Source organism: Eptatretus burgeri, chromosome 11 (genome assembly GCF_056783735.1).
Source record: "Eptatretus burgeri isolate ZD-2024b chromosome 11, Ebu_testis_v1, whole genome shotgun sequence".
In the NCBI taxonomy this organism is placed as follows: domain Eukaryota; kingdom Metazoa; phylum Chordata; class Myxini; order Myxiniformes; family Myxinidae; genus Eptatretus; species Eptatretus burgeri.
Genome location: NC_140971.1, coordinates 62,841,041 through 62,867,585, shown reverse-complemented (window position 1 = coordinate 62,867,585; position 26,545 = coordinate 62,841,041). Strand labels below are relative to the sequence as shown.

General features: G+C 47.9%; 1 protein-coding gene across 4 annotated transcripts in view; it reads left to right on the top strand.

Annotated features, from left to right (window-relative positions):
* Nucleotides 1-2,429, top strand: part of LOC147017223 (uncharacterized) — a 284,769-nt gene extending 282,340 nt beyond the window's left edge. For all 4 annotated transcript variants that reach the window (XM_085846675.1, XM_085846676.1, XM_085846673.1 and 1 more), the window contains one exon: nt 1-2,429. This exon is cut by the window's left edge and continues 2,523 nt beyond it. In XM_085846675.1, coding sequence (XP_085702801.1) covers nt 1-1,307 — 1,307 coding nt within the window. In that variant the 3' untranslated portion in view covers nt 1,308-2,429.
* Nucleotides 2,430-26,545: the final 24,116 nt, after the last annotated feature.

Sequence of the window (26,545 nt, the reverse complement as noted above, 5' to 3'; positions counted from 1 at the left end):
CATCGAATCAATCTCATAACCCCTTTCATGTTGGTTCTCGATTGCAAGGCCCTCCACAATTTGCAGAAACTAGTGGGGTGTGGAAAGAAGGTTACCTCCCAAATTCCCGTCGTGATCCACCAAAAGAGGGTGGTCCTGTAATGCCAGGTGGTGAAAGAAGACATAAACGACATGAAGAGGAGTTTTGGAAGCATTTGGACAAGCATGGCGAGCATAAGTTACCAGATGTTGAGGAAGTGGAATGGAGACAGCATCGGGAGTGGGAAAGAAGAGGGGAACATGAACAGGAGAGGGACATGCACTGGGATTTGGATCGAGAAAGAGAGGGTGATGTGAACAGACCAAGAAACAGGGAGAGACATTATGATGGGGATCGCTCAAGAAGCTGGAGCCGAGATCAAGATTGGCACCATAACCACAGTCGGGACCGGGAGAAAGTGCAAGACCCTAAAAAGGGCAAAGAAAGAATTTCGGGCAATTCTGATGAGGGAAGAGAAAAAATTAAGCGAGAAAAGACTCGAGAAAAGCACCGAGAAAAAGACCGAAACAGAGAACGCGACAAACATCGAGGGAGAGACCGCGAGCACGACCGAGACCGCGAGCACGACCGAGACCGTGAGCACGACCGAGACCTCGAGCACGACCGAGACCGTGAGCACGACCGAGACCGCGAGCACGACCGAGACCGTGAGTACGAGCACGACCGAGACCGTGAGCACGACCGAGACCGTGACCACGACCGAGACCGCGAGCACGACCGAGACCGCGAGCACGACCGAGACCGCGAGCACGACCGAGCCCGCAACCATGAACGAGACCGTGAGCATGAACGAGACCGAGAGCACGACCGCGAATATGAACGAGACCGTGAGCACGACCGAGACCATGACAGTGACCGAGACCGCGAGAAATCCAGACATCATCACAGAGGCAGAGACAGGTCAAACAGTCGAGACCACGACAGAGGAAGAGGACGCTCAAATAATCGTGATCGAGGTCGGCAGCGATCAAGCAGTCAAGACAGAGAAAAACATCGACGGAGGGACAGGTCTCGGAGCAGGGATTATGAAAAAAACAGAAGTCGGCACCACTCGAGAAGCCGAGAAAGGAGAGAGTTGTCGTATAGCAGAGAGCGGGACAGAGAAAGAGATAGATCGCGGAGTAAAGACCGCGGAAGGGTCAGGGGAAGGGACAAAGATCGTGAGCATTCCAGATCGTCTGGAAAAGATAGAGGTTCAAGTCATGCACTCGGTAAAGATGGAGAAAATACGAAGGGAGACAATAATGGCAAAAAACGACAAAGCTGAAAGAAGTTGTTTTCTTTGATAACAAGATTTTTTGGCTGTTAACAAGATCAAGGGTTGTGAATCGTCGTGAGACAAAACGCTTGTGCACAATGCACAATGAACGATGTATCTAATTTTGCTTTTAAAAAAAAAACCGCAGGCATCATCAGATCGCCTCTTCATGCTGTCTGAAATAACAGACACCTGTTGAAACATACTGTTTGTACATTTATTTTGTCTGAATTTTTAAGGTATACTTTCATAGTCGTCTGGAATTCACAATAACTGAAACGCGTAGCATCCGAGCATTTTGGCGATTTTTACAACGTGGCTGCTCATTCTTTTCTTTTCTTTTTTGTACCAAATTGTACATTTTGCAGTTAATAAACAAGTTCGTTTTTAAAACTTTTTGCTTGATTTCGCTTGTGGTCTTGTTTTGTTTTGTGTTCATCGTTATGGGGGGTTTTTTTGTTTGTTTTGTTTTCTTTTGTTTCTCATACTGTGCTCAAAACGCGGATTCACCACCAACTGGAACACGACTGCCCAGGAGGCAGGAGGCTCGACAGGTCTGAAGTTTTGACCACGTAGTGGTCTTTCATCCCGTACTGTGCAGGCATTGTGTGCCAGGTGTTACGGATCATCCCGAGTGGATGGGGACATCATGCGACTGCAATGTGAAGATGGTGAGCCTTCCGATTTGAGGATCCTGAACCAGGCACACGATTCCTGCGCAGTCCAAGATGAAGACCACTCGGTCGTCGAAACATGGCACCTGAGCCGTGCTGTTCGCCGGACAGCTACCCGAGTCGGTGGTGCTTCCATTTTCTGAATGCATGGCGTTCGCGGTTTCATTTGGCTCTCTTATGATGTCTTCTCATTATTTCCACCATTGAGTTGAGCACAAGCTTCCCCGACCTTTTTCTTTAACGGGCTTCAGTTAACGTTCTCACTTCACCGATGCATTCATTCATTCATGTTACTGCCTCTATTTTGTCTTTCATTTATCCCGTTGAATGCGTTTTTGGCATTTTTGCTACCTGATACCGGAATAGATCCTTTATTACAGAATGTATTACAAACTGTTTTGGATTACAAATGAACCTGTGAATAGTTGGTGATGAATAAACTATATGTGTGAACGTGGCTTTTGTTCTTTTTTCACGCTGAGTAAGAATGACCTGATTTGGAGGTGGGGTTGTGGAGGAGTATCGATGGTATTTTCCAACGTAGTCTGATCCCATCTCCCTCCAGTGTTGCATAATCACATCCTTGATAGATCTCCCCTCTTGGATGGATGATTAATTTTGGTTGAGAGTTTTGTTTTTTTCTCCCTCAAATCATCACCTTTTGAGGGGTGTGTATGATTGGTGCAAATGTGCAAGTAAACCATTGTTCCCAACCCCCTTTCATGTGGTGGTCCATACCTGTGGTATAACATACCTGTGGAAGGTTTCTCCAACATCTTTAATCACCCACACCAGATGCATTTCTCCTGGTGCTCAAATTTTGTGAGCATTCACAAATGTTTTGTCAACATTTACAAATAAGTAATATGTTACACTCCTGATTCATTTTGGCGGGAAGGGTATTGGGCAAAGGGGAGCTGAGAGGAGTGGGGTTGTTCAATTCAAACCCCTTTTTATTTATTTTGCTCCTTTTGCAGTTGCATCATGAGAGCAGTGACTTTCAGATTTTCCTTCCCAACTTTCCAAGCCTTTTCTCTTTATATTTGTCCCTCACTCTTCCTGAAAATGGAAGAATAAATAATATGGCCCAGTTATTGTCTTTGTAAATAATATATGCTGATGATAGGATGACCTCAATAGTATTTGCTAATTGGGACGACACACGTAAATTCCAGTCTCGCCTCGCGCGTTCATTCTGAACAAAAATCGTGTTCATCGTTAACTGAACACGCAACTATTATGGCCGGTATACTCGTATCGTACATGCACCCTATTATGTGTTTAAAATATTTCATTCTTCACTCATATTGGGTCATAGATCAGTTATATGAAGTTTCATATTTTTTAATAAGAATTTCAATTCAACCATTTCTGGCTGGAATACCACTCCTCTGATGATGTCATTGTTATCACTCTGTATACCCCATGGGGAATTGATGACATATGCCAATTTTCAAATTTTTTTTGTTGAGTGGTTTTGGAGAAAATTTTGTCCAATTTTTTTCCTTTAATCCAACATGGCTGCCAAACAATGTGACCCATGAAGTCATAAGTTTAATCACCCGCATCGGGTCATAGATCAGATATATTACGTTAAGATTTTTCAGGTAAGACTTTCAATTCAACCAATTGTGGCTGGAATACCACATCACTGATGACATCATTGTTATCACCCAATACACTTCATGGGGAGTTGGTGACAGATGCCAAGTTTAAATTTTTTTAGTTGAGCAGTTTTGTAGTTAATTCAATATAGCTGCCATATCATGCGACCTATGACGTCAGAAATTTAATTACTGACATTGTGTCATAGATCTGATATATGAAGTTTCAGATTTTTTGTAGGATTTCAATTCAAACAATTATGGCTGGAATACCATTTCACCGGTGACGTCATCATTATCACCCAATGACCTATCCTATCCAGTTTTTTTTTTCCAAATGATGTCAAATTTTTTTTTGTTTAATCCAATATGGCTGCCATACCAAGTGACCTATGACGTCAGAGTTAGCAATATGGGGAGTCCCTCCTATGTTTAAAGTTTTGCATTAATTGGACAGATGGTTGCAGAGAAAACCATTTTAAAAGCTCATTATATAGACATGGACACACACACACACACACACACACACACACAGCAATCATCGCATATTACACACACGCACACTATATATATATATATATATATATATATATATATATATATATATATATATATATATATATATATATATATATATATATATATATATATATATATATATATTGTTGCGGATTCGCGCCCGCCGGCGTGCGGACGGCCACGTAACTCGAATCGCCGCACGTCGCCCACCGGACGGACAATCCAGTCGTGACCCTCTCGGACTAACGCCGGGAACCAGTCACGGGTGGACCTTTCGGTCTCACCGCGATCGTGCCAATCGGCCCCCGCGTGGGATAGGGTTGCTCGCCAAATTCGACCTACCTAAGTACCCACACGGAGGGTAGACCGGGCGATCGCACCTCGCCGCAGGTCGACTTCGGACACGGGCCACTTAAGCGACCCGTTCCGTACTATCGGGATAACCGAGCGGTGTTATTCGTCGGCCTCGACGGTTCGATTAATTATCGGGCGTCTTAGCCCACGACCAACCCTTTACGTGAAGCAAGATGGGGATTCAATGAAAGAAATGACGAAGCGAAGCGGGAAAACAGTTCAACAATAAGCACATTTATTTCGCGGTGAACGGAAAGCACACATATACAATTCCACCAAAAGCACATGTAAAAGAAGACAATGCAAAAAGCAAATGCAACAATGCAGATCTATCTGACTACCGGGCACTCGGCAACACTTATACAATTTTACTTCACAGACGGCGCCGACAACACATATTCCCAAAGCAAAAGAAAGGAGAACCACCCTCCAGGATGAGGTAGGCGGGCCTGGGGCCGAGACCGTGTCGGGCCTACCCGTCTGATGAAGAGACGCGAAGTGGCGGTGGTGCCTCAACTCCGTGGGCCTCGCGGACAGTGTCTGGTAGGGGGTGGGAAGGGGGCCCCCTTTTGTCGCACTATCTCAGCGCGGGGGGAAACAGGAGGGGGTTGCTGATGCTCGGGGAAAGGAGGTTTTCACAAAATCTCGGGTCCCGCGACGAGCGTCTCCACCACGACCTCGGTCGCGCCGCCGGCCTCTCCTTCCGCAGTTCCCCGAATCCGACGCGAGCACCCCCTCAACCGCCTTCGCCGCCGCCGCCTCTCCACAGCTTCGTCCTCTTCACTCCGACTCTTGACTCGTCCCAACTCTCCACTGGCTCCGCGAACTCCCAACTGCGAACTCCCCTCTTCTGATGAACGCAGTCGTTTTTATTAGCCCCGTGGCTTCGCTCTTTTACCCTTGACCCTCTGCCTCCGACCCTTCACCTCTCTTGCTGGCTCCCCATTGGCCTGAGGAAAAGTGGGCGTGAATGCTTTTTGATCCATGAATTTGCATATAGCGACCGCCCTCCAACGCCCTGGAGGCGGGGCCAAATCACCCCTCGCTCACCGATTGGACGGAACAAAAGTGGGCGTGAGTCGTTTTTGATCCGTTTTTCTGCGGAAAGTCCGTGATGTTTTTGAACACGCTGCTCGGTGCGCGCCCCGCACGAGTCCAGCATCGGTGCCCACGAGTGGCGCGAGATGACGGTGATGCGATGGTGGCGAGTTGTGACGGTAAAGGTCGTGGCGGTTGTGGCGAAGCGGCATTGTGGTTGGTGGTTGTTGTGATGGCCGCGTTGTGGTTGGTGGTTGTTGTGTGATGGCTGTTGAGACGTGGTTGGTGGTGGTAATAATGGCGGCTGGTCCAAAATAAAGATAGTAAAAGAAAAACGGCTATCCTGAAGAGTCGCAGCCCTCATGAATGACATTTATTCCCTCTAGACAACGGGTTTGGGCCTAACTTCACATATACTTACCGAGATATCTCACCTAAGGGACCTGAATGGTGGTTTGCGAATTTGGTCAACCACAACACTACCCCCTCCCCTTTTTACAGACTCGTCCCGAGTCGTCAAATTTTCGTGTGCCATCATGTGTAGTTTTCCCCTAGTACATTTTACCTACGGATCCCTGAGTGCGACATTTATGGTATTCGTGTCCCCAAAATAAATAACCTAAGGGCTGAGTAACTACCTAAACAAACTCACTCACACGGACGACTTAAATAAAATTGCCGGCGCTAAGACAGACATGCCGGGGCGCACTCATATTTATAGTACATCTTACCTTAACTTACAAATTTTACACTAAACCATGGCCCAGGATCACTGAACTCTGCAAAAGGAAAGCAGTTAACAGGGAGCCAGGCTGCTCGCATGCAGTCTCTGGCTCAAAACAATGCAGGTGACAGGGAACGTGGCCGGCTGCTCACACGCAGTCCAAGGCCTTCCCTTTTGAACTGAACGCAGTGAACCACAACGGTGCATGGGCTGCACAAACGTAGTCTCCGCGCCAGCTCAAGTGGCACACGCAATGAACACAACGAATGGATGGATGAATGGTTTGAACTGAACGCCGTGAACCACAACGGTGCATGGGCTGCACAAATGCAGTCTCCGTGCCAGCTCAAGTGGCACACGCAATGAACACAACGAATGGATGGATGAATGGATGCACGCAAACACAGTGCACGGGCCGCCACTGCAGGCCCGTGTTGTAGCTGCCAACAGGGCAGTTCTTGCAGCTTGCAAACTGTTGCCTTGATCCTGGCGCACATGGCAATGAACAGGGGGGGCAAAGCAAAAATTGAACGGGGGCTGGTGAGCAGGGGCAGTGGGCATGGCATGGCAAAGGTGGCAGGCAAGCACAGCCCGCAGAAGAAAGCCGCTGCAGGCAAACACAGCCGGCAGGTGAACTGGCCGGCACAGGCCTTGAAGAAAAACAGCCAGCCGGCAGATGAAGTGGGCCGGCACAGGCCTTGCAGCACAGCAGCTGCAGACGATCCAGCCGGCACAGGCCTTGCAGCACAGCAGCTGCAGATGAAGTTGGCCAGCCTTTGCCGTTCTGTGGAGGTTGGTGGAGGGAGTGCGGTGGTGCTGGCCACTTGGAAGGCGGGCTCGGACCTACCTACCTGTCTCCCTCCCACCTATCGCCTTTGCCTGTCACTGTACATACCCACTCCCTTAATTTGTCAAACCCCAATTTAGCCCCAACTTATTTTTTTATTTTTTACTTCCCCACTATAAATCATCCCCTAACCCCCTTTATCGTCCTTGTTCGGCTAACCTATCCTGTCACCTAGCCTACTCCCAACCCCTACGTTCCCTTCCCGGAGGGGAATAAGGGAGAGCTAGCGTCCTGTGTCGAGGCCCAACGAAGCCTCAGAATGGCCTCCCCAGACTTCAGCGATCTAACCCAAAGTGGGTCCAGCGGCCCACAACGAGAGCAAGGGGATGGATGGTGCGGAGGGGTACACTTCCTAATCTACCCTATCCATTTAACTGTTAAACTACCCCGGGGCTTTCAACAAGCGCCTCTCGCTTAAACTATTGGTTCTAACAACCCAGATTCCCGTCGCCTGTGTTGGTGTCCTCACAATTTCGGGCCTCGCCCCCCCCACAATTTTCTCTCCGTGCCCTCACACGGTCTCATGGCTGGGACACGTGGCTCCCTTTGGCAGGCACGACCCTCTGCCGATTCTCCGACGATGGCACTACACTGCCTCCGAGCCTACCAGCTCCCTAACACCGGGGAGTGCCCCCCATGGCACCTTCCCTGAAACGCACACGTGGCAGGCTGGCTTCCCAGGCCCCTTTCCGAGGGTCACCCGCGCCCACAACACTGCCCACGCGGCTAATGGCGCCCCGGGCCCCCGCACCAAGCAGGCGCACCCGTGCCCACTACGCTATCGCGGCCCCCCATGGGCCCTTGGCCTACCACGGCCGACTGGCCTGGTGCCCGGGGTACCCACTCAGCGATACTCACTTTTCGCAGCCACGCTCCCAGCCTGTCAACAGGGCTCCTGCACCCCTCCAAACGGGTTTCGAGCCTACACACCCACCAACAACAAAACGACCTCCATTTTTCAATTTAACGAACCCAGCTAACTTACTTTATACTGACCCCGGGGTCCCTTGGGCGGGAGTCACTCCTCCCCCCAATCACTCATCGCACCATGCATTCCCCATTCGCTCCATACACACAGACCTGCTGGCCTCACTCACTCACCAAACACATGCCTCCACCTCATAACTCACCAACAACTCTTCAACTCACTCACCGCTGAACTCTGCCATCCTTCTAACTACCTCCCCTAACTAACTCGTGCTCCCACGTCGTCCCTTAAACTACAGCACGTTCCTTTTAACACTACGTAGCTAAACTACGTCAACTCTACACGCTCACAAGTCTGTCACTGTCTCCAAATAAATCATTTTATTTCCCAACCTAAAGCTCACTAAATCCCTCTAACTAATCCATACCACAGACTCCATGAGGACTTACCCTGCCCCATGAAGTCGGTCTAACTAAGCTAACCCTTCCCCCTAACTAGTTTCCATCCTGTGCCCTAGGTAAGGGGGTCTTCCACCCCTTGCCCAGGAATCCTGTGCACCCGAAAGTGAGGCTTGCTTTTTTTTTCTTTACCTGCGCAGCACCAGCGCGGCAACTCAGAGCTCGCGCACTTTGCACCTGGCCGTGACGTCATGCAGCTGCACGTGTTCCTCGTCCCTCCTTGGACGGCACCATCCGGCAGGGATACCCCTCCTGCCGGATTCCAACCCCACGTGCAGCCATGGCGTCACCGTGCGCATAAAAAAAAAACACAAGCTCCACGTCTCGAGGGGTTCCCCACGCGAACACATGTGCTTTGCCCGTTGGAGCTTAACACACACGATCGCGTGGAGAACCCGTCCGGTCCAAATCCGAAATCCTGCCTAAACTTTGTCCGTCCGCGGGATCGGCAAATCCACCGCGTGCGTTTCCGGACCGGGACTTCACTATCGCAAGCGAGCACGTGGCGGTCTCGTGCGTTGCACAGCACGGACCTCGTGCTCACTGCTGGGTGAACCCGGCACGGTCCCCGAAACAACTACAGCCGCTACTCGGCTTTCTTTCCTTACATGTCGCCGTCGTCGCCTCCATTCCACACACGCACTCCCGCGTGTTACGACGCTAACACACCTCACCATCACATTCACACCGGGAGACGCGGCTGCGTGCTCCCGCATGCCAACCGACATCTCCCTCACATACCGCTCTCTCACACACACGGTCTCCCTTGCATAAACCATACCACTCACACGTGGTGCTCCATTCATACTGGCCGTTTCATCCACACACACGGCCTCACTCACACACGGTGCCTCACCCACACACGGCGTGCTGGGAAGCACGCCCTTCTGCACACTTGCCACCACACCACTCACACACGGGGTCGCTTCCACACACGGGGTCGCACTCACACCTTGCACCACACACACAGGGACAACCACACTGGGGATTCGTGTCCCCACAAGGGTCTCCGGGGCCTCTATACCCCCCAAGCTCTCCGTGCACCTGTCCACAGCACTCCTCCCCTCGACCTCACAAAGCACGACCGAACCCACCTGGTCGTGACTCGCCTCAAGGGGGCATACTCCCTCCCCTCGTTCCTGGAGGAGGCTATCCCGCTGCTCGCTCCGGGTCCCTGCACGGTCCGCCAGCTCAACCTCATCGTCCTCCACTACCTGTGTGTGTGTGTGTTCGTCTCTAACCTTGTCCAATTCATGCAGTCTCTCCTCTATTTTTTCTGTCTCCCATGTCTCTATACATTTATAAGTTTCTGTTGTCCCCTCCTGTCTATTAGTCTCCGCTTCTTTCTGGCGTCTTTCCCTTATCTTTATGTAGGTCAACCTTGCTTTCTCTTTAAGTCGCTCCCGTCCTTCCCTGTTTTTCACTCCTTGCTCTTTCACGATCTCCACGTCCCTCATCCTTGCTTTCCGTATTAATTGTTCTTTTCTCTCCCTCGCAATTACTTTCACCTCGTCTCTTGTCTCCCGAATTACTTTTTCCTTACCCGCCTCCACCGCGGGCCCGACAGCCGTTGCACCCCCTTCCAGCTCGTTCGTTCCGACACGTGGAGTCGCCATTTTAAGCTCCCTGCTAACGGCCTTCATGCCCGCCTGCAGGCATCGGCCCATGTTCTGCGTCTCACCCCGCAGCTTTTTCGTTTCGTTTATAAATTCATTTGCGTATGCATCCATCTTTTCGTTCATTCCTTTCATAATTTCATGCGCATTCGTTTCCATTTGCTTGTTCATTGCCGCCAGCATGGCGTATAGCTGGGCCATGTCGGGTGCGCTTGGGTGAGCCGATTCGGCAAGAATCGGGAGGTTTTGGTGGAGAGGGGGAGGGGAGGTGTCATACACCACGGCCGCTGCCCCACCCATTTCGGGCTCTGGGTTCAGTTGGGCGAGTTCGTTTTCCTGTACAATCAACATTTCCTGCACAGGGATTTCATCCTGGACCATGGATCCTACATTACTACACATATACATTTCTAATACCCCCGGCTCCCGCTCGCCTTGAGACGCCATCTTGCTTCTCGTGAAGGGTTAATTCAGCTCGCTCGTAATTTGGAGGGAATCGGGGGTCGCTCCTCTCACCCCTGGACCGATTCCCGTGAATTTAGCCGGAGACAGGAGAGCCCGTTTTCCCGTTCTCCGTTACCAGTGCCGTGAGGAGGGCGATGGGTTTGTATCCCACTCCTGACACCAGTGTTGCGGATTCGCGCCCGCCGGCGTGCGGACGGCCACGTAACTCGAATCGCGGCACGTCGCCCACCGGACGGACAATCCAGTCGTGACCCTCTCGGACTAACGCCGGGAACCAGTCACGGGTGAACCTTTCGGTCTCACCGCGATCGTGCCAATCGGCCCCCGCGTGGGATAGGGTTGCTCGCCAAATTCGACCTACCTAAGTACCCACACGGAGGGTAGACCGGGCGATCGCACCTCGCCGCAGGTCGACTTCGGACACGGGCCACTTAAGCGACCCGTTCCGTACTATCGGGATAACCGAGCGGTGTTATTCGTCGGCCTCGACGGTTCGATTAATTATCGGGCGTCTTAGCCCACGACCAACCCTTTACGTGAAGCAAGATGAGGATTCAATGAAAGAAATGACGAAGCGAAGCGGGAAAACAGTTCAACAATAAGCACATTTATTTCGCGGTGAACGGAAAGCACACATGTACAATTCCACCAAAAGCACATGTAAAAGAAGACAATGCAAAAAGCAAATGCAACAATGCAGATCTATCCGACTACCGGGCACTCGGCAACACTTATACAATTTTACTTCACAGACGGCGCCGACAACACATATTCCCAAAGCAAAAGAAAAGAGAACCACCCTCCAGGATGAGGGGGTAGGCGGGCCTGGGGCCGAGACCGTGTCGGGCCTACCCGTCTGATGATGAAACGCGGAGCGGCGGTGGTGCCTCAACTCCGCGGGCCTCGCGGACGGTGTCTGGTAGGGGGTGGGAAGGGGGCCCCCTTTTGTCGCACTATCTCAGCGCGGGGGGAAACAGGAGGGGGTTGCTGATGCTCGGGGAAAGGAGGATTTCACAAAATCGCGGGTCCCGCGACGAGCGTCTCCACCACGACCTCGGTCGCGCCGCCGGCCTTTCTCTCCGCATTTCCCCGAATCCGACGCGAGCACCCCCTCGTCCGCCTTCGCCTTCGCCGCCTTTCCACAGCTCCGTCCTCTTCACTCCGACTCCGCGAACTCCCAACTGCGAACTGCCACTTCAACTCAACTCTTCCTCCGCTTCCAACTCAACTCTTCCTCCTGCGAACTGAACTGCCTCGACTGACGAACGCGGCCCCTTATATCCCCCGTGGCCTCGCTCCTTCATCTTTGACCCTCTGCCTCCGACCTTTCACCTCTCTTGCTGGCTCCCCATTGGCCCGAGGAAAAGTGGGCGTGAATGCTTTTTGATCCATGAATTTGCATATAGCGACCGCCCTCCAACGCCCTGGAGGCGGGGCCAAATCGCCCCTCGCTCACCGATTGGACGGAACAAAAGTGGGCGTGAGTCGTTTTTGATCCGTTTTTCTGCGGAAAGTTCGCGATGCTTTTGAACACGCTGCTCGGTGCGCGCTCTACACGAGTCCAGCATCGGTGCCCACGAGTGGCGCGAGATGACGGTGATGCGATGGTGGTGAGTTGTGACGGTAAAGGTCGTGGCGGTTGTGGTGAAGCGGCGTTGTGGTTGGTGGTTGTTGTTGTGATGGCTGTTGAGACGTGGTTGGTGGTGGTAATAATGGCGGTTGGTCCAAAATAAAGATTGTAAAAGAAAAACGGCTATCCTGAAGAGTCGCAGCCCTCATGAATGACATTTATTCCCTCTAGACAACGGGTTTGGGCCTAACTACATATATACTTACCGAGATATCTCACCTAAGGGACCTGAATGGTGGTTTGCGAATTTGGTCAACCACAACAATATATATATATATATATATATATATATATATATATATATATATATATATATATATATATATATATATATATATATATATATATATATATATATATATACAACCTAGCTATACGCCATGCTGGCGACAATGAACATATATATATGTATATATATATATATATATATGTATATGTGTATATATATGTGTATATATATGTATATGTGTATATATACATATACATATACATATATATATATACATATTCATATACATATATATATATACCGGGCGAAGTGGCGTGCGCCTGTAATCCGGCTGCTCGTCGGCTTGAGTTGGAGGATCGCTCGAGGACGGGCGCTCTGCGGTGGGCCGCGCTATGAGAGGGTGTAGGGCAGCCCGGAATCATGGCGAAACCCAATCCTTATCCCTGTGTAGTAAGAGGCGACCAGGGTTGCGTCAGGAAGGGCATCCGGCGTAAAACCTATGCCAAATTAGTATGCGGATCATAAGGGATGATCCGCTGTGGCGACCGCTAATAGGAGCAGCCGAAAGAACAACACACACACACACACACACACACACACACACACACACACACACACACACACACACACACACACACACACACACACACACACACACACACACACACACACACACACACACACACACACACACACACACCCTCAAAGCATCTCGACGAAGATTACCACCATTCTCGTAAATGTATTGACGTGAGAAAGGGTGGATGATTACACTTCGTATTCCTTAAATTTACCGATACTTTCCCTCCAAACCCACTAGCCACCTTTAAATGAGTGCGGAATAGGGTACCATAGTACATACAGTCCACCTTGAAACATTAACCTTCTCTGGGTGAACAATACTCGAACATCCCGATCAAAACCTTTAAAGCCGCTTTCCAATAACGAGGTGTTTCGTCCAAAAGTTTGTATACAGTACGAGTACTCCAATTTGTTCTCACACCATATTGCTTCCAAAGACAATGCATATGTCTCTGTGACGTCATAACAGCTGATTTCAGCCATCCGAGCCCTGTTTATCCGACCTTTCGTCATGATGCCGATAGAAAACGCCACACCCTACACGCAATAAACTTGTCTTTCGTCATTCTATTGAACGTTCTACCTTCCGTGTGATAAAACTTCCGTTGTTAGTAAATGCCAAGTGAGGAGTGGCCCCATTCGAGGGGTAACCCCCGTCGACATTTCCATCATGGAGGACGAAGGATCCCACCAAGTCACTTGATAAAGGAAGGCGCGATGAGCGTGAGCTGGTACACAAGGGGAATTCACTGTTTGGATTGAGCTACGAAGTCCCATTGCTGGGAGTTATTGGATATGGCACAGACACGATGGACACCAAATTACCTTATCAGTTTGCAATTGTGACATGTTGCTGTAATTTTGACCTTCAAAGTCTGCTTTGGGTTCTAAGGATGGTTTTGATTGTTTAAATACATCCCGATGGGCAGATTCTTTCTCATCTTGTTGGTCGTCAAAGTTGGAAGAGGGGAGAAAGCTTTGTTGCTGACGTATCCCAACAAAGAAAATTGAAAGTGCTGGCATGATATCTCTGACGTAGTACGGACTGAAAGGTGTGCGCACTCACTGTATTGAGTTGTCTCGAGTGGGTTTTAATGTCGACCCAGCTATAAACTGTCGTTCTGACATTTCACAAGCATGTTGGGTCATCATGTTTGTGCCGTGCCTCCGATGGATGTTAAACCAGGTGTTCCGTTTGCCAGTATTAGTCAGTGGATTGTAAAAATCCCACGGTGCCTTTGGTGAAGAATCGGTGAGTTCTCGGCATCACCTTCAATAAGTTACTGATTCATCTAACCTACAGGGGGCACTGCATGAGTTGTAAGCCATGTCCAAGTAATGTGATGCAAGTTGCAGCCACTTGCACGACATAATTAATAAATTGAGATTAAAAATCCAAGGTTTTACAGAATTAAACTTGAGGGGGAGCACTGGGGAGAGTGCAAAACCTCCGCCGCCAATACTGCTGGGTCACTCAAGTGAACCTAATATGTTGTTGTTGTTGTTCGTCTTTCGGCTGCTCCCGTTAGGGGTCGCCACAGCGGATCATCCGTTATGATCCGCATACTGATTTGGCATAGGTTTTACACCGGATGCCCTTCCTGACGCAACCCTGGTCGCCTCTTACAACACAGGGGTAAGGATTGGGTTTCGCCATGATTCCGGGCTTCCCTACACCCTCTCATAGCGTGGCCCAGTGCAGAGCTCCCGTCTTCAAGCGATCCTCCAACCCAAGCCTCCGTGTAGCCGGATTACAGGCGCACGCCACTATGCCCGGTAGTGAACCTAATATCTTATTCATTAAATATGTCAACAGTGCTGAGAGTTATAGTTCTTTTCTCCAACATTTTTTTTTTTTTTTGGGGGGGGGGGGGGGTTGGAAATCACTTAAAACATGTAGAAATGCAAAAAGAAGAAATCGAAATTTTGTTGAAAAAAAAGTTGCAAAAATTTTTTTCTCTAACTTTTTTTTTTGGGGGGGGGGTTGGAAATCACTTAAAACATGTAGAAATGCAAAAAAAAAATTTTCTCAAACAATTTTGGGGGGGGGGGTTGGAAATCACTTAAAACATGAAAAATGCAAAAAAAAAATTTTTTCTCTAACAATTTTTTTTTGGGGGGGGGTAACAATTTTTTTGGGGGGGTTGGAAATCACTTCAAACATGTAGAAATGCTAAAAAAAATTAAAATTTCTCTAACAATTTTTTTTTTGGGGGTGGTGGAAATCACTTAAAACATGTAGAAATCCAAAAAAAAAAATTTTTTTTCTCTAACAATTTTTGGGGGGGGGTAGGAAATCACTTAAAACATGTAGAAATGCAAAACAAAAAAAATTCTCTTTTTTGGGGTGGGGGGGTAACAATTTTTTTTGGGGGGGGGTGGAAATCACTTAAAACATGTAGAAATGCAAAAAAAAAATGCTCTAACAATTTTTTTTTGGGGGGGGGGGACCAAGTCCAAAATTTAATGGCATGATCCTTGGACTATACCTAACCCCCCCACCCCCCACCAAGTTTCGTCGAAATCCGTCGAGGAGTTTTTCCGTAATACTGTTCACAAACAAACAAACAGAAAGGGGTGAAAACAGTAACCTCCATCCATCTTCGAAGATGGTGGAGGTTAAAAAAAAAATATATATATATATATATATATATATATATATATATATATTATACTGTTAAGCCCAAAATTATTCATACCCTTACTAAATTTGGAGTATTTTGAATCGTGTTATTTGAAGAATGAGTTTCTTCTGGCTTAAGTTACGTAAGAATGTGACAAAGAGCTGAAAGAACCACTACAAGAAACATTTCAAGAAATACATTATTTCAGGGGTATTTTATTGATAGATTTACAAAAAAAATGTCATGTCCAGAATTACTCATACCCTTGCTAAGATCAGTTAAAAGTCACATTCAGCAATCAATGAAAAAGCCTCTGTTTGTGATTACAGCCTCCAAACGGTTTTTATACTTGCTCACAAGGTTTTTACATGTCTCTACAGGGATTTTGACCCACTCCTCCTTCGCGAAGGTCTCCAGGATTTGAGGTTGGAAGGCTTCCTTGCCATCACTCTGGTCTTGAGCTCCCTCCACAGATTCTCGATTGGGTTGAGGTCCAGACTTTGGCTTGGCCACTCTGGAACGTCTACATCATTATCCCAGAACCATTTCTTGACTGACTTGGCCGGTGTGTTTTGGATCGTTGTCCTGCTGATACGTCCAATGCTCCCCGAGGTGAAGTTTCTCTGCGGACTGATTGATGTTTTCCTCAAGGATCTTGATGTACTGCTCCTTTTTCATGATGCCATCCACTTTGACGAGATTGCCGGGCCCACTGGCTGAGAAACTTCTCCAAAGCATTATGCTCCCACCTCCATGCTTGATGGTCGGGACTGGGCTCTTAAGGTTGCATGCGTCACCTTTCTTTTGCCAAACGAAAGCAACATCTCTGTGCCTGAAAAGCTCCATTTTCGTCTCATCTGACCACAGAACTGAGGACCAAAAGATTGGATCTTTGTCCAGGTCAGCTTTTGCAAAGGCTAGACAAGCCTTTCTGTGCCTGGGATGGAGGAGTGGAGTCTTTCTTGGTCGGCGTCCATGGAGACCCCCCTTGTGCAACGTCTGCTGGAGTGTCTGCCTTGATATCTTGGTCCCAGACTCGCCAAGGTTGTTCAGGAGAGCCTTTATCGTGATCCGTGGATTGTTGTTAGCCTCTCGCCATACTTTTCTTGCCAGACGAGGTGACACCTTTGGCTTCCGACCACGTCCTTCAATGTTTTTTACAGTGTGGAACTCCTTGTACTTCCTAATTATGTTTTGTATGGTGGCAACTGGCACTACCGGATTTAGGGATGGCCAGGTGGGGCCATGGCCCCGGAGCCCCCCACAATTTCGATGACATTTTGAAAATCCCTTGAAAATGTGCTTCCAAAGTTTTATTGTCTGTGAATGAAGATTGTAAACTCTTTGTGAGGATATCCTTTCAAAATTGCCCGTCATTGTGAGGGTCCTTTTCAAGCCGTTTCTTCCACGGTCCACAGAACGGATCCAACGTGGTCAAAAATTCCCGGGGCAAGCCTCGGGCATTGGGGGCCCACATTCGGATCTTTTTTGGGATCGATCATCAATGCTTCGGATGGTTGAGCGTGGCCAAGTAACAACGGCACTGCCCGCCAGAGCCCAGCAAGCATAGACGGAATACAGAGGTCCAGCCAGAGGAGGGGTGAAAAGGTGAAAGTCGACGTGGTAAAACTAGGCCAGGCCGGCACAGCACACGGCCGGCAGGGGAAGTATTGTACACACTGAAACTGCGGCTGGCAGGGAACGCCGTCAGTTCCCTGCTTACTGGCGCGCACAGCACAGTAACACGGTGTGACTTTCTATGTTCCAGGTGTGTGAAACATACTTGTTAGAAAGTCTTTGCTGTTTCACCATATGTATGAACGTTTGGTGCCCTTGTGCCCATGAATGTTTCATGCACTTTATGAATACCTTGTCGGTGTAGTGCAAGCCTGTAATTCTCACTTTCTTGGCGTTTTCCCACCGGAAATGGTGAGAGCTTCCGGTTTCTTGTCGGTTGCTGTAAGTGAACCGTCGCCATTTTGTCTTTGCTCGCTGAGCGAGACTTTCGTTATTCGTGCCATTATATTAATAAACATTGTGCAGAAAGGGAACTTCGGTGTCTCGTCTCATCCAAGCCGTTTGATCACGGTATTTTCCTGGATCCGCTGTTCATCGTTATCCTCCGTATTAGCAGACTTACTGTAGGTTACCAGAACCTACTTTTCAATACTTGTGGTTCGTGATTGTGGTTCGTCCCACGTGCACTCTGACGATATCTCGGTTACCAGAACCAACCAGCTGCAGAAACCACAATGAGCGGCTTCGGTGACGACAGGCACGAATCCAGGGCTCCACGGAAATATGACAGTGGTGCTCAAAAGCGGAAACGTTCCAAGGAAAAAGATGAAAGACAGAAGGCCGTCGTCGACAAGACCCAGAAAATCTCAGAGTTTTTCACTCCTTCACAAACAGGCGATTCGTCCATGACAGAGGCTGGAACACCAACACACACAGAACAAGCGGATTTGGCAACTCAACCCCGGCGTCAAGATTCGCCCAACATCTGGGAAGGTTCAACCGATGAAGAACATGCATCAGATGAAGAAGTGCGAGATATACTGACTGATCGTGGACCTGGCTTTGCCAATGACATTGGATGTTGGCGTCCTGAGCGACCGTTGTCAGAGATGATCGACTTCTGGTCATCACGAGATTTGGAGCCCCTGCAGAATTTGACTGGTCCCTTTGATTCATCCATACAGTTCGTTGAAGTTAGGAAACGCTGCTGCTCCAAGAATCTTTTTTACCGTAGACTACAAAACGGAGAGTCCGTGAAAAGGTCCTGGCTTTGCTTCTCCACATCAACCGGAAAACTGTACTGCATCGCTTGCAAACTCTTTGGAGGCGCTACTGCCCTGGCGGGGAAGGATTCAATGACTGGAAGCATGCCAGTTGTTCTATCGAGGTGCTTGAGTGTTCGCATGTGCATCGTGCGAATATCATCCACTTGTCAGACGGAGCAACATCCGCAGGTCGTGTGGACACTAAACTCGTCGAACAGGAGAGTGAGATTGCGTCCTATTGGAGGGAGGTGCTGAAACGAAGTGTGAGCGCGATATCGTTTCTCGCTGAGCGTGGTCTGGCGTTGCGTGGATCGGATGAAATTGTTGGGTCATGGACGAACGGTAACTCCCTTGGTTTAATGAATTACTTGCAGAATACGATCCATTTTTGGCTCAGCACATTCAGAAATATGCCAACCAAAGTCGTGGCTACACCAACTACTTATCATCTATGACATGTCAAGAGTTAGTCTCCATCATCGGAAAATCTGTTATGGAAAACATCGTTGCTCGTGTGAAAGAGGCAAAATACTTCTCTGTGTCAGTCGATTCTACTCCTGACATAAACCACATCGACCAGCTCACAGTTATTCTACGATACATCTACAACGAGGCTCCAGTGCAGCATTTCATGACCTTTCTGGGCAACACAGGACACACTGGACTCCAGCAAGCGACGGCATTACTGGATTTTTTGAAAGCCACTGGATTGGACATCGCTAACTGCCGAGGACAGTCTTACGATAATGCATCTAATACGAGTGGCCGATACAACGGAATGCAGGGAATGATCAAACAGGAGAACCCTCTCGCAATATTTGTGCCATACGTGACGCACTCACTGAACTTAGTCGGTCAGTCGGCCGTAGGATGCTGTCGACCTGCAGCAGCATTCTTTGAATTCGTGGAACAAGTGTATGTATTTTTTTTACAGCTTCCACGTCGCGCTACGCCAGATTATTTGATGCCCTGAAAGCCAAAGGTCTGCAAGTACCAAAGCGCCTCAGCAACACTCGCTGGTCGGCTCATTCTGATGCAACCCGAGCTCTTCTAGATGGTTACAGCGAAATCATGGATGTCCTCGATGAAATCACAAACGATGAACAACTGAAGAGTGAAATGAGAAACACCACCGAGACACTTCACCAAACGATGTGCACGCTCGAGATAGGGTTCTATGCTGGTTTCTGGTCTACTGTCCTTGGTATATTTGATCGTACGAGTAAAACCCTTCAGTCACAAGCTACCGATCTCAACACAGCCATGCAGCTCCTCAAGTCACTGGCGAGCTTCGTGCAGTCATTACGCGATTAGTTTGATACATTCGTTGTTGACGGAGTGGAGCGCTCAGGTACGGAGAAATTCATTTACCAGTTTGTGATTGTGTCAAGATCTGAAGAGAGTGAAGAGGCTGCTGCCTGTCTGTCAGAAGGATGAGAGATGTCATGGCAGAGAGTGGAATCATCGGCAAAGAGATGAAGAGGATTTTCCAGAGTCGGTGAGATCATTGTTGAAGATGAGGAATAATATGGGACTGCCTTGGGGTACTCCAGCCTTGACAGGGAGAGGAGATGAAAGGATTCTGTTGATAGCCACACGTTGTCTATGAGAGGGGAGGAAGTCAGTAATCCATGAGTGGAGTTGGCCTTGGATTCCATAGGCAGACAGTTTGGAGAGCAAGGCAGGATGCTGGACTGTATTACAAGCTCGATGTATGTCCAGAGAGACAAATCTGATCTCATATCGAGGACCTGCACCATTGTTGAGATTGTAGAATCAGCATGTCCAAGATAGAGTGATAAGGTCTGAATCTTAATTGATGATCTGAGATGAGGCTGTTGGAGAAAAGGAATGATTTTATATCATATGTGATCACGGATTCCATGACCTTGCTGATGATCGGAAGTGCAGTCAGCTAATTGGGTTGTAGTTAAGGGGATCCGTTTTTGCACCTTTTTATGCTGTGATGTTGCCTGATTTTCAATTTCCCAGGTGAATTCCAATTTCCCAATTTCCCAGACCAGTCCTGAAGTAAACAACAACAAAAAAAAAAAAACGCGAATACGTGAAACACGACTGTTAAAGCAGGTCACACTTTATGACCCGCGAATACGTGGGTTCTGCAAATAGTGAATCCACGAATAGCGGCATGTGACAATATGTTGTTACAGCCACAGCCCGTCGTCCCAAAACGATCGCAACCACCAGCTAAGTCCACAGCCCCGAGCAAGTTCCCGGGCTTGTTTGCGACATTATAATACTCGGTGGGACCACGGAATCAACTGAGTGATGTGCCGATAGGCGTTTGCGACCAATATAATTTGACCGAGCAACCGTTGGTCGTGAACTCCGCCTGGTGCGGTTTGAGCTGGCTGGTCGAACGACACTGCAATCACCTGAAATGACCAAACAAGGCAATCACCACAAGCAGAATCCAACCCTGAGACGGGTATATTTATTTAAAAGTAAATGACACAGGAGAAGGATTACATGAAGCAATAACAAGAACCAGTTTGTAATCAATAAACAAATACAAATGAATCGGTCATAAAACCCATTAACCCTTACTGAATCATACCGTCCTCAAACAAACCATGCGACGACGCAGATTTCTGAACGCTTCTTAACTTATGGCTGTTCATTCACATGACAAGAACATAGTACAGGGATCACAAACAACAACACTGAGAGGTCACTTTCAAACCTGGAGGTTTCAAAACCGTGCAGGACTCCTCGGCATAGATCGACATGTTGGCTGCATTCTGGCAAAATCCGGAAGAAAAGTGACCTCAAAGCTCCTTTTTTGCCAATTTCCTCAAATCTCTCTTTGCTCTGGGCATACTCAGTGCCGTATATAGAGTCTAGCCAACTCGCGAGCAGGCGTCATCTTGCCTACCAAGTGAGCGCGTGCTAATGGTGCAAGATAGGCGCCGATCAACACAGGCACGCTAAATAACTCTTTGTTCAAAAAGCAAGCTGTCCACAATCTTGTAATTTACTGAGATCATGGAGGGAGACAGTCCTTGCAATCTGAGGTTAACCTGATGGTTATAATATTGATAATTTGGCTGTTAGTACAATATGAAATTGGTTGGTTTATGAATTTTCGCAATATCCGGCGGTAGCACGAACCACGATTGTTCCTTAGTTCCTATCATTTCATTGAACTTAGCTCTCTGACAGGATTACTAGGAGGCACAAATCTGTCTTCGAAAGGGGATTGTGCAGTCTGCAATTTGATTATGGACCACTCAAGAGATTTGCACCACAATAGAACTAAAAACAGTCATCTACAGTAGTTATGCACAGAATTTGGTGTTCCAACCGAATCAACCAATGGCGATGTAAGTCACTATAATCTTCTTTTTATAATAATATGCTTGTTCGTGTGCGCGTGTCGGTAACAATCCTTCCCACCGATTGGTTGGACAGCAGCCCTGACTCGACCCACAATTGTAACTCCAATTTGTATTTAAGATGCTTCACAAAGAATATAATTCATTTACGATCATTTATGAACACAATTTTATTGACACAATTGGGCTACTCATAATCACTGATTAAAACACTACACAGAAAGACAACCACTGACTGTAATAAACCACGACCTGTTGCCTGTCGGACATCCGCTTCCCATTTCGATTACGCTTTCCGTGAATCAAGTTAATGGCATGATGAAGAGCTAAATATTCCATTATTTCAATGAGGTAATGAATAAATATGTAATGGTGATGTCACAATTTGTGCTTTTGCTTTGAAGAACGGGAATAATTGGGGGAGTAGGATATTACGTGTGGTTGGGGACCTTGGGTGGTGAGGTGGCTTGGATACAGATTTCAATTGAACAGCCGCCATGTTGGTGCTCAATGCCAAGTGAAAGCAAACACGTGTCGGGGCTCTCGTATTCACAATCGCTCTGCACTCCCGATACGTGTTCCCTTCATTGTAAAACTACCAACGGAACGGGTGAAAGGATTTTCAGCTGATCGGTGTTACGGCCTTGTGAAGATCGGCCTCAGCGATCGAGACAGCGGTCTGTTAACTTATGCACCACCCAAATAGCTATGTGGCATTCTGTGAAGCAGAGATTAAACCCACGTCGTTTGAAATTTGTCTGGTCATTATTTAATTATGACCTTGAGATGCAGAGCAGCGGTCGTGGAGACCCGGCAAGGTTGTTGTGCTGCCGTATAACAATGTAAAAAGATAATGATTTAAGATGCATAAGCCTACTTGTATGCTCCGATAGCTTAGGCCTAAGTCACATTTGGCACGGCGGCCGTAGGGTCTACAAAATCTACGGCCCCAAGCAATTATAGGGTGGCCGCAGTATTTCCACCGTCACACAATGTAGCAGTCACATACGTTTTTATTTTTCGGGGAGCCGCATGGCACGTTTAGAAATTGTGGAGACCGAAAACGTGGGCGTGCCCTACGGTCTTTGATTTGATGTCGCACGGTGACCTGAGGGCATCCCTGTGGCGGCCATAGAATTTTCAAGGCAGACGCAATGTGCCCGCAAGGCGACCACAGGGGGACCGCAGGGGGGCCCTAAGGCTAACGTGCGGCCAGACGGATGGTAACGAGTGGGTATATATACGAGTTCTTTTTTTACTGAAATAAAAGTATAACAGTTTGCAATATACCAGTATATATAACTGAATATACTATAACTATAATATATATAACTGAATATACCAGTTCGGAGTATAGGCAAACACCTATACTCCGATCTCTAGCGGTAGCGCACGGTGGACGCAGACTGCCACGGAGACCGTACGTAGGACGCACGGCGGGCGTAGGGGAACCGTGCGTCAACCCTGCGTTGCCTGCAGGTAGTCACACAGACCGCAAGGCCAACGTACGTTGAACACAGGGACGCCTTAGGACTACCCTACGGCGACCGTGGAAATAGTGCGACCGCCGTAATTTTTTGGGTGTTGGCAAAATTCATTTTTCATTGATAAGAACCTACGGCAGCCGCACGAATAACGCAAGCCCACCGTACGCCCTACGTAGGTCGACGTGGAACACATCTACGTCACAGCTTGGCTTGTCGAATTGCTACGGCCAACGTAGAAATGAAAAAAGTTATAACTCCGCGCTATAATTCCACGGCGACCCCTACAGCCTGTAAAAGATAGCCATACGGCATAGGGCCACCCCGAGGCCACCTCAGAAACTCTGTGGCCGCCGCACGTTTCTGTCAATTCAAGGGGGAGGGGGTACAGCTGCCGTATCCTAGCCGTAGAGCAAATGTGACTTAGGCTTGTTACAAATAATTCAGTGACAAAAATATATTTTAAAAAAAATCATTCAGGTTCGAGGGAAAAGATTAATTAATAACACAACTGTTCCTTTCCAGTCCTTGGGGTCTGGGAGGCCTGTGTGAGGGTGGTGGTGGTGGTGGTTGTTGTGCAATGTAATTTTATATAATTATTTCTTTCCATTAGCCTCCTTGTATGCTCTTATTCCTTACAAATATGCTCTTATTCTTTACAAATAATTCCATGGTATAAATATAAAAATATTAAATTCATGTTTGAGGGAAAAGCTTCTTGACATTCAACTTGCTTTCCAGTCCTCGGGGTTTTAGTCATTACCTCATTAGCACGGCAATATGTCCTGGTAAAAGGGAAGGGAATCGAGCCGAATCGATCTTGATGTCATTCCATTACACTGCCATGTGTAAATGTGTTTCTGTATTTCATTTTTACCATCGTCAAAGGAGAGGGTATTGCATTTGGGTCCGTTTGTCTGTTTGTTTGTTTGTCTGTCTGTTTGTTTGTCTGTCTGTTTGTTTGTCCACACAGAACATTCATGTTTTTCTCCGCAACCACTTGGCGGATTGAGACAAAATTTTCCCATTGGTGCAACTACTCATGTCGAATATCTTGATGACAATTATGACGTTATAGGTCACGTGTTGTGGTGGCCATATTGAAAAAACTTTGGACCTCTGCATCGATGAAACTACACCAATAGACCATGTGGAGGTACTCGCTATTTCCTCCAGAAAATGATTTTCGTTGTGCAGATCACCAATCTGGATGAAATTTGGCATACTTAAAGAATTTTAGACGTTGAGTCTAAATCCACTTGTTTCCACGTTGAGGATGTGACACAATTGGTCATTTTTGGCAATTAAAGATACACCGAACATTAAAGCACGATTTTGACACAGAAATGAAGAATCAAGGTTAGACTGATATGTACGTCAAAGAAAACTCTTGTGAGGTCTTAAAATGATACAATATGTTTATACAGAGTTATATATTATCAAAGAAAACCATATTCACTGTTATTAAAGATGTTTATAATTAAAGGTCGTAAACTGAAGCAGTTACATATTATTACCAGCCGAAAACGTCTGGACCGACCAGACAGGCCTTCGAGTTGACCAAGGCAACTTTTTGCTCAAAAGGCAGCCACACTGGCTATTAAAGGTCGTTACATTGACTATTAAAGGCAGTTACAGCGCCTATTAAAGACAGTCACATTGGCTATTACGGATTAAATCAAAGAAAAAGAGACTGCGCGACTCAGCCTGATGAAAAGTAGAACCGCCACAAGAGGATTACTGTCTTAGAACTCCAGTATTTCTTGCTCTGAAGCGGTTGCTGAACTGGGCTCTTGACTGCTGCTATTACAAAACTCAAGTCCACTATTACATGCTAACCAACCTGAATACTACGGTGTAGTAGATCACCACAACAAAAGCAGTGTGACACCTGCATTCACAGTTCGTCGTCGGAATCATCGTCAGTTCCGCTTTCATCATCCATAAGTTCCATTTCTGCACGGGTCTGTTCATCGTTGGCGCAGTTTTGACACCCACAGCACTCTGTGCAGGACAGTCCTTTTGACCGGCAAGAACACTGGTTGGTCTCGCATTTAATCTTCTTGCAATTACATTTCGTTGCCTCTTACAGTTCCTTTGGCGCTGGTGGTTTGCTCAGCCAGTGAACAGTCAGTGCTCCGTTGCGTTCCACCCATCAGTGAAATGTAGGAGAAGGGGCTTCTATAAACCTCTCAGTCACGCGGTGGTGGATCGCAGACTGATAGTTCACTCTTTTGCAATGCAGCATCAGAGCGTCGCTTGTAGGCAGCAACTTCTGTTCTCCCAGCGACTGACTGCAGAATAGCTTGTAGCGAGCCTCATCCACACTCTTCATGGTCGGTGAAATGAGGACGAGAGAAGAACCTTCAGAGTATAGGCTTTATTCCATTTGATTGAAGCCGCTTCTACGGGCACACCAGGAAATACAGACGCAGCATGGAGTACATAAGCAGTAAGGTACACACGCGCAACTAATCACCGCAAAATAAATCAGTATTATATATCAATCAGTATTCTCACCATTCAATGAGCACCAAGTGAGCCGCCGACATAAAACGACAATGCCCCAGGGACAATCCGCGCGGCCGAGCCGAACCTCAGCTTTATCTCTTCTGTGCTCGAGCCGGGCAACATGTGATCACACGTCACGACCTTCAATTCACCACATTCTCCCGGTCTTTAAAATGTAACTAGAGGCCCAGCTAACGCACCATGATTACTTCAGCGCTACAGGAGTATACATTTCAAGCAATGCGAACTATCTAAACTACAGAAGCATACATGCCAAGCAGTGAGGATTATTTTGAGGTGTAGGAGCATGGTAATGAGCATCGATATATTATGTAACGAGCATATAGGAGCATGAGCATCGAGGATGCCGATAATCCCCTTTACAGATTGAGTCGGTGAGGGGGTATTATTCGTCGGCCTCTCCGGGAGTAGATGGCGGTTTCACTTGAGGGAGGCTTCCGATCCTCTTGGTGAGCCTCGACTCGTGCCGGAGATGACTCCCCGATCGCTCCCAGGTGGAACGCGGTAGCCCCGTCGTCACCCTTCTCGGGTGGAGTTCCTGGGGGGGGAACACCTGGGGAGGGGATGTCAGAGGGAGGTGTGCCAGATGGTGGTGTACCTGCGGGAGGAGTGCCTGAGGGAGCCAAATGACGAACCGACACAGTGGTCTCCCTGCCATCCAGGAGCCTGACATGAGCGTATTCTGGATTAGTATCGATGAGTTCGACCTCTTCCACCATGGGTTCATACTTGCTTTGTCGTACCGGGCGTTTCATGAACACTGTTCCGGGATGGGTTAGCCAGTTGGGCACCGATTGGCC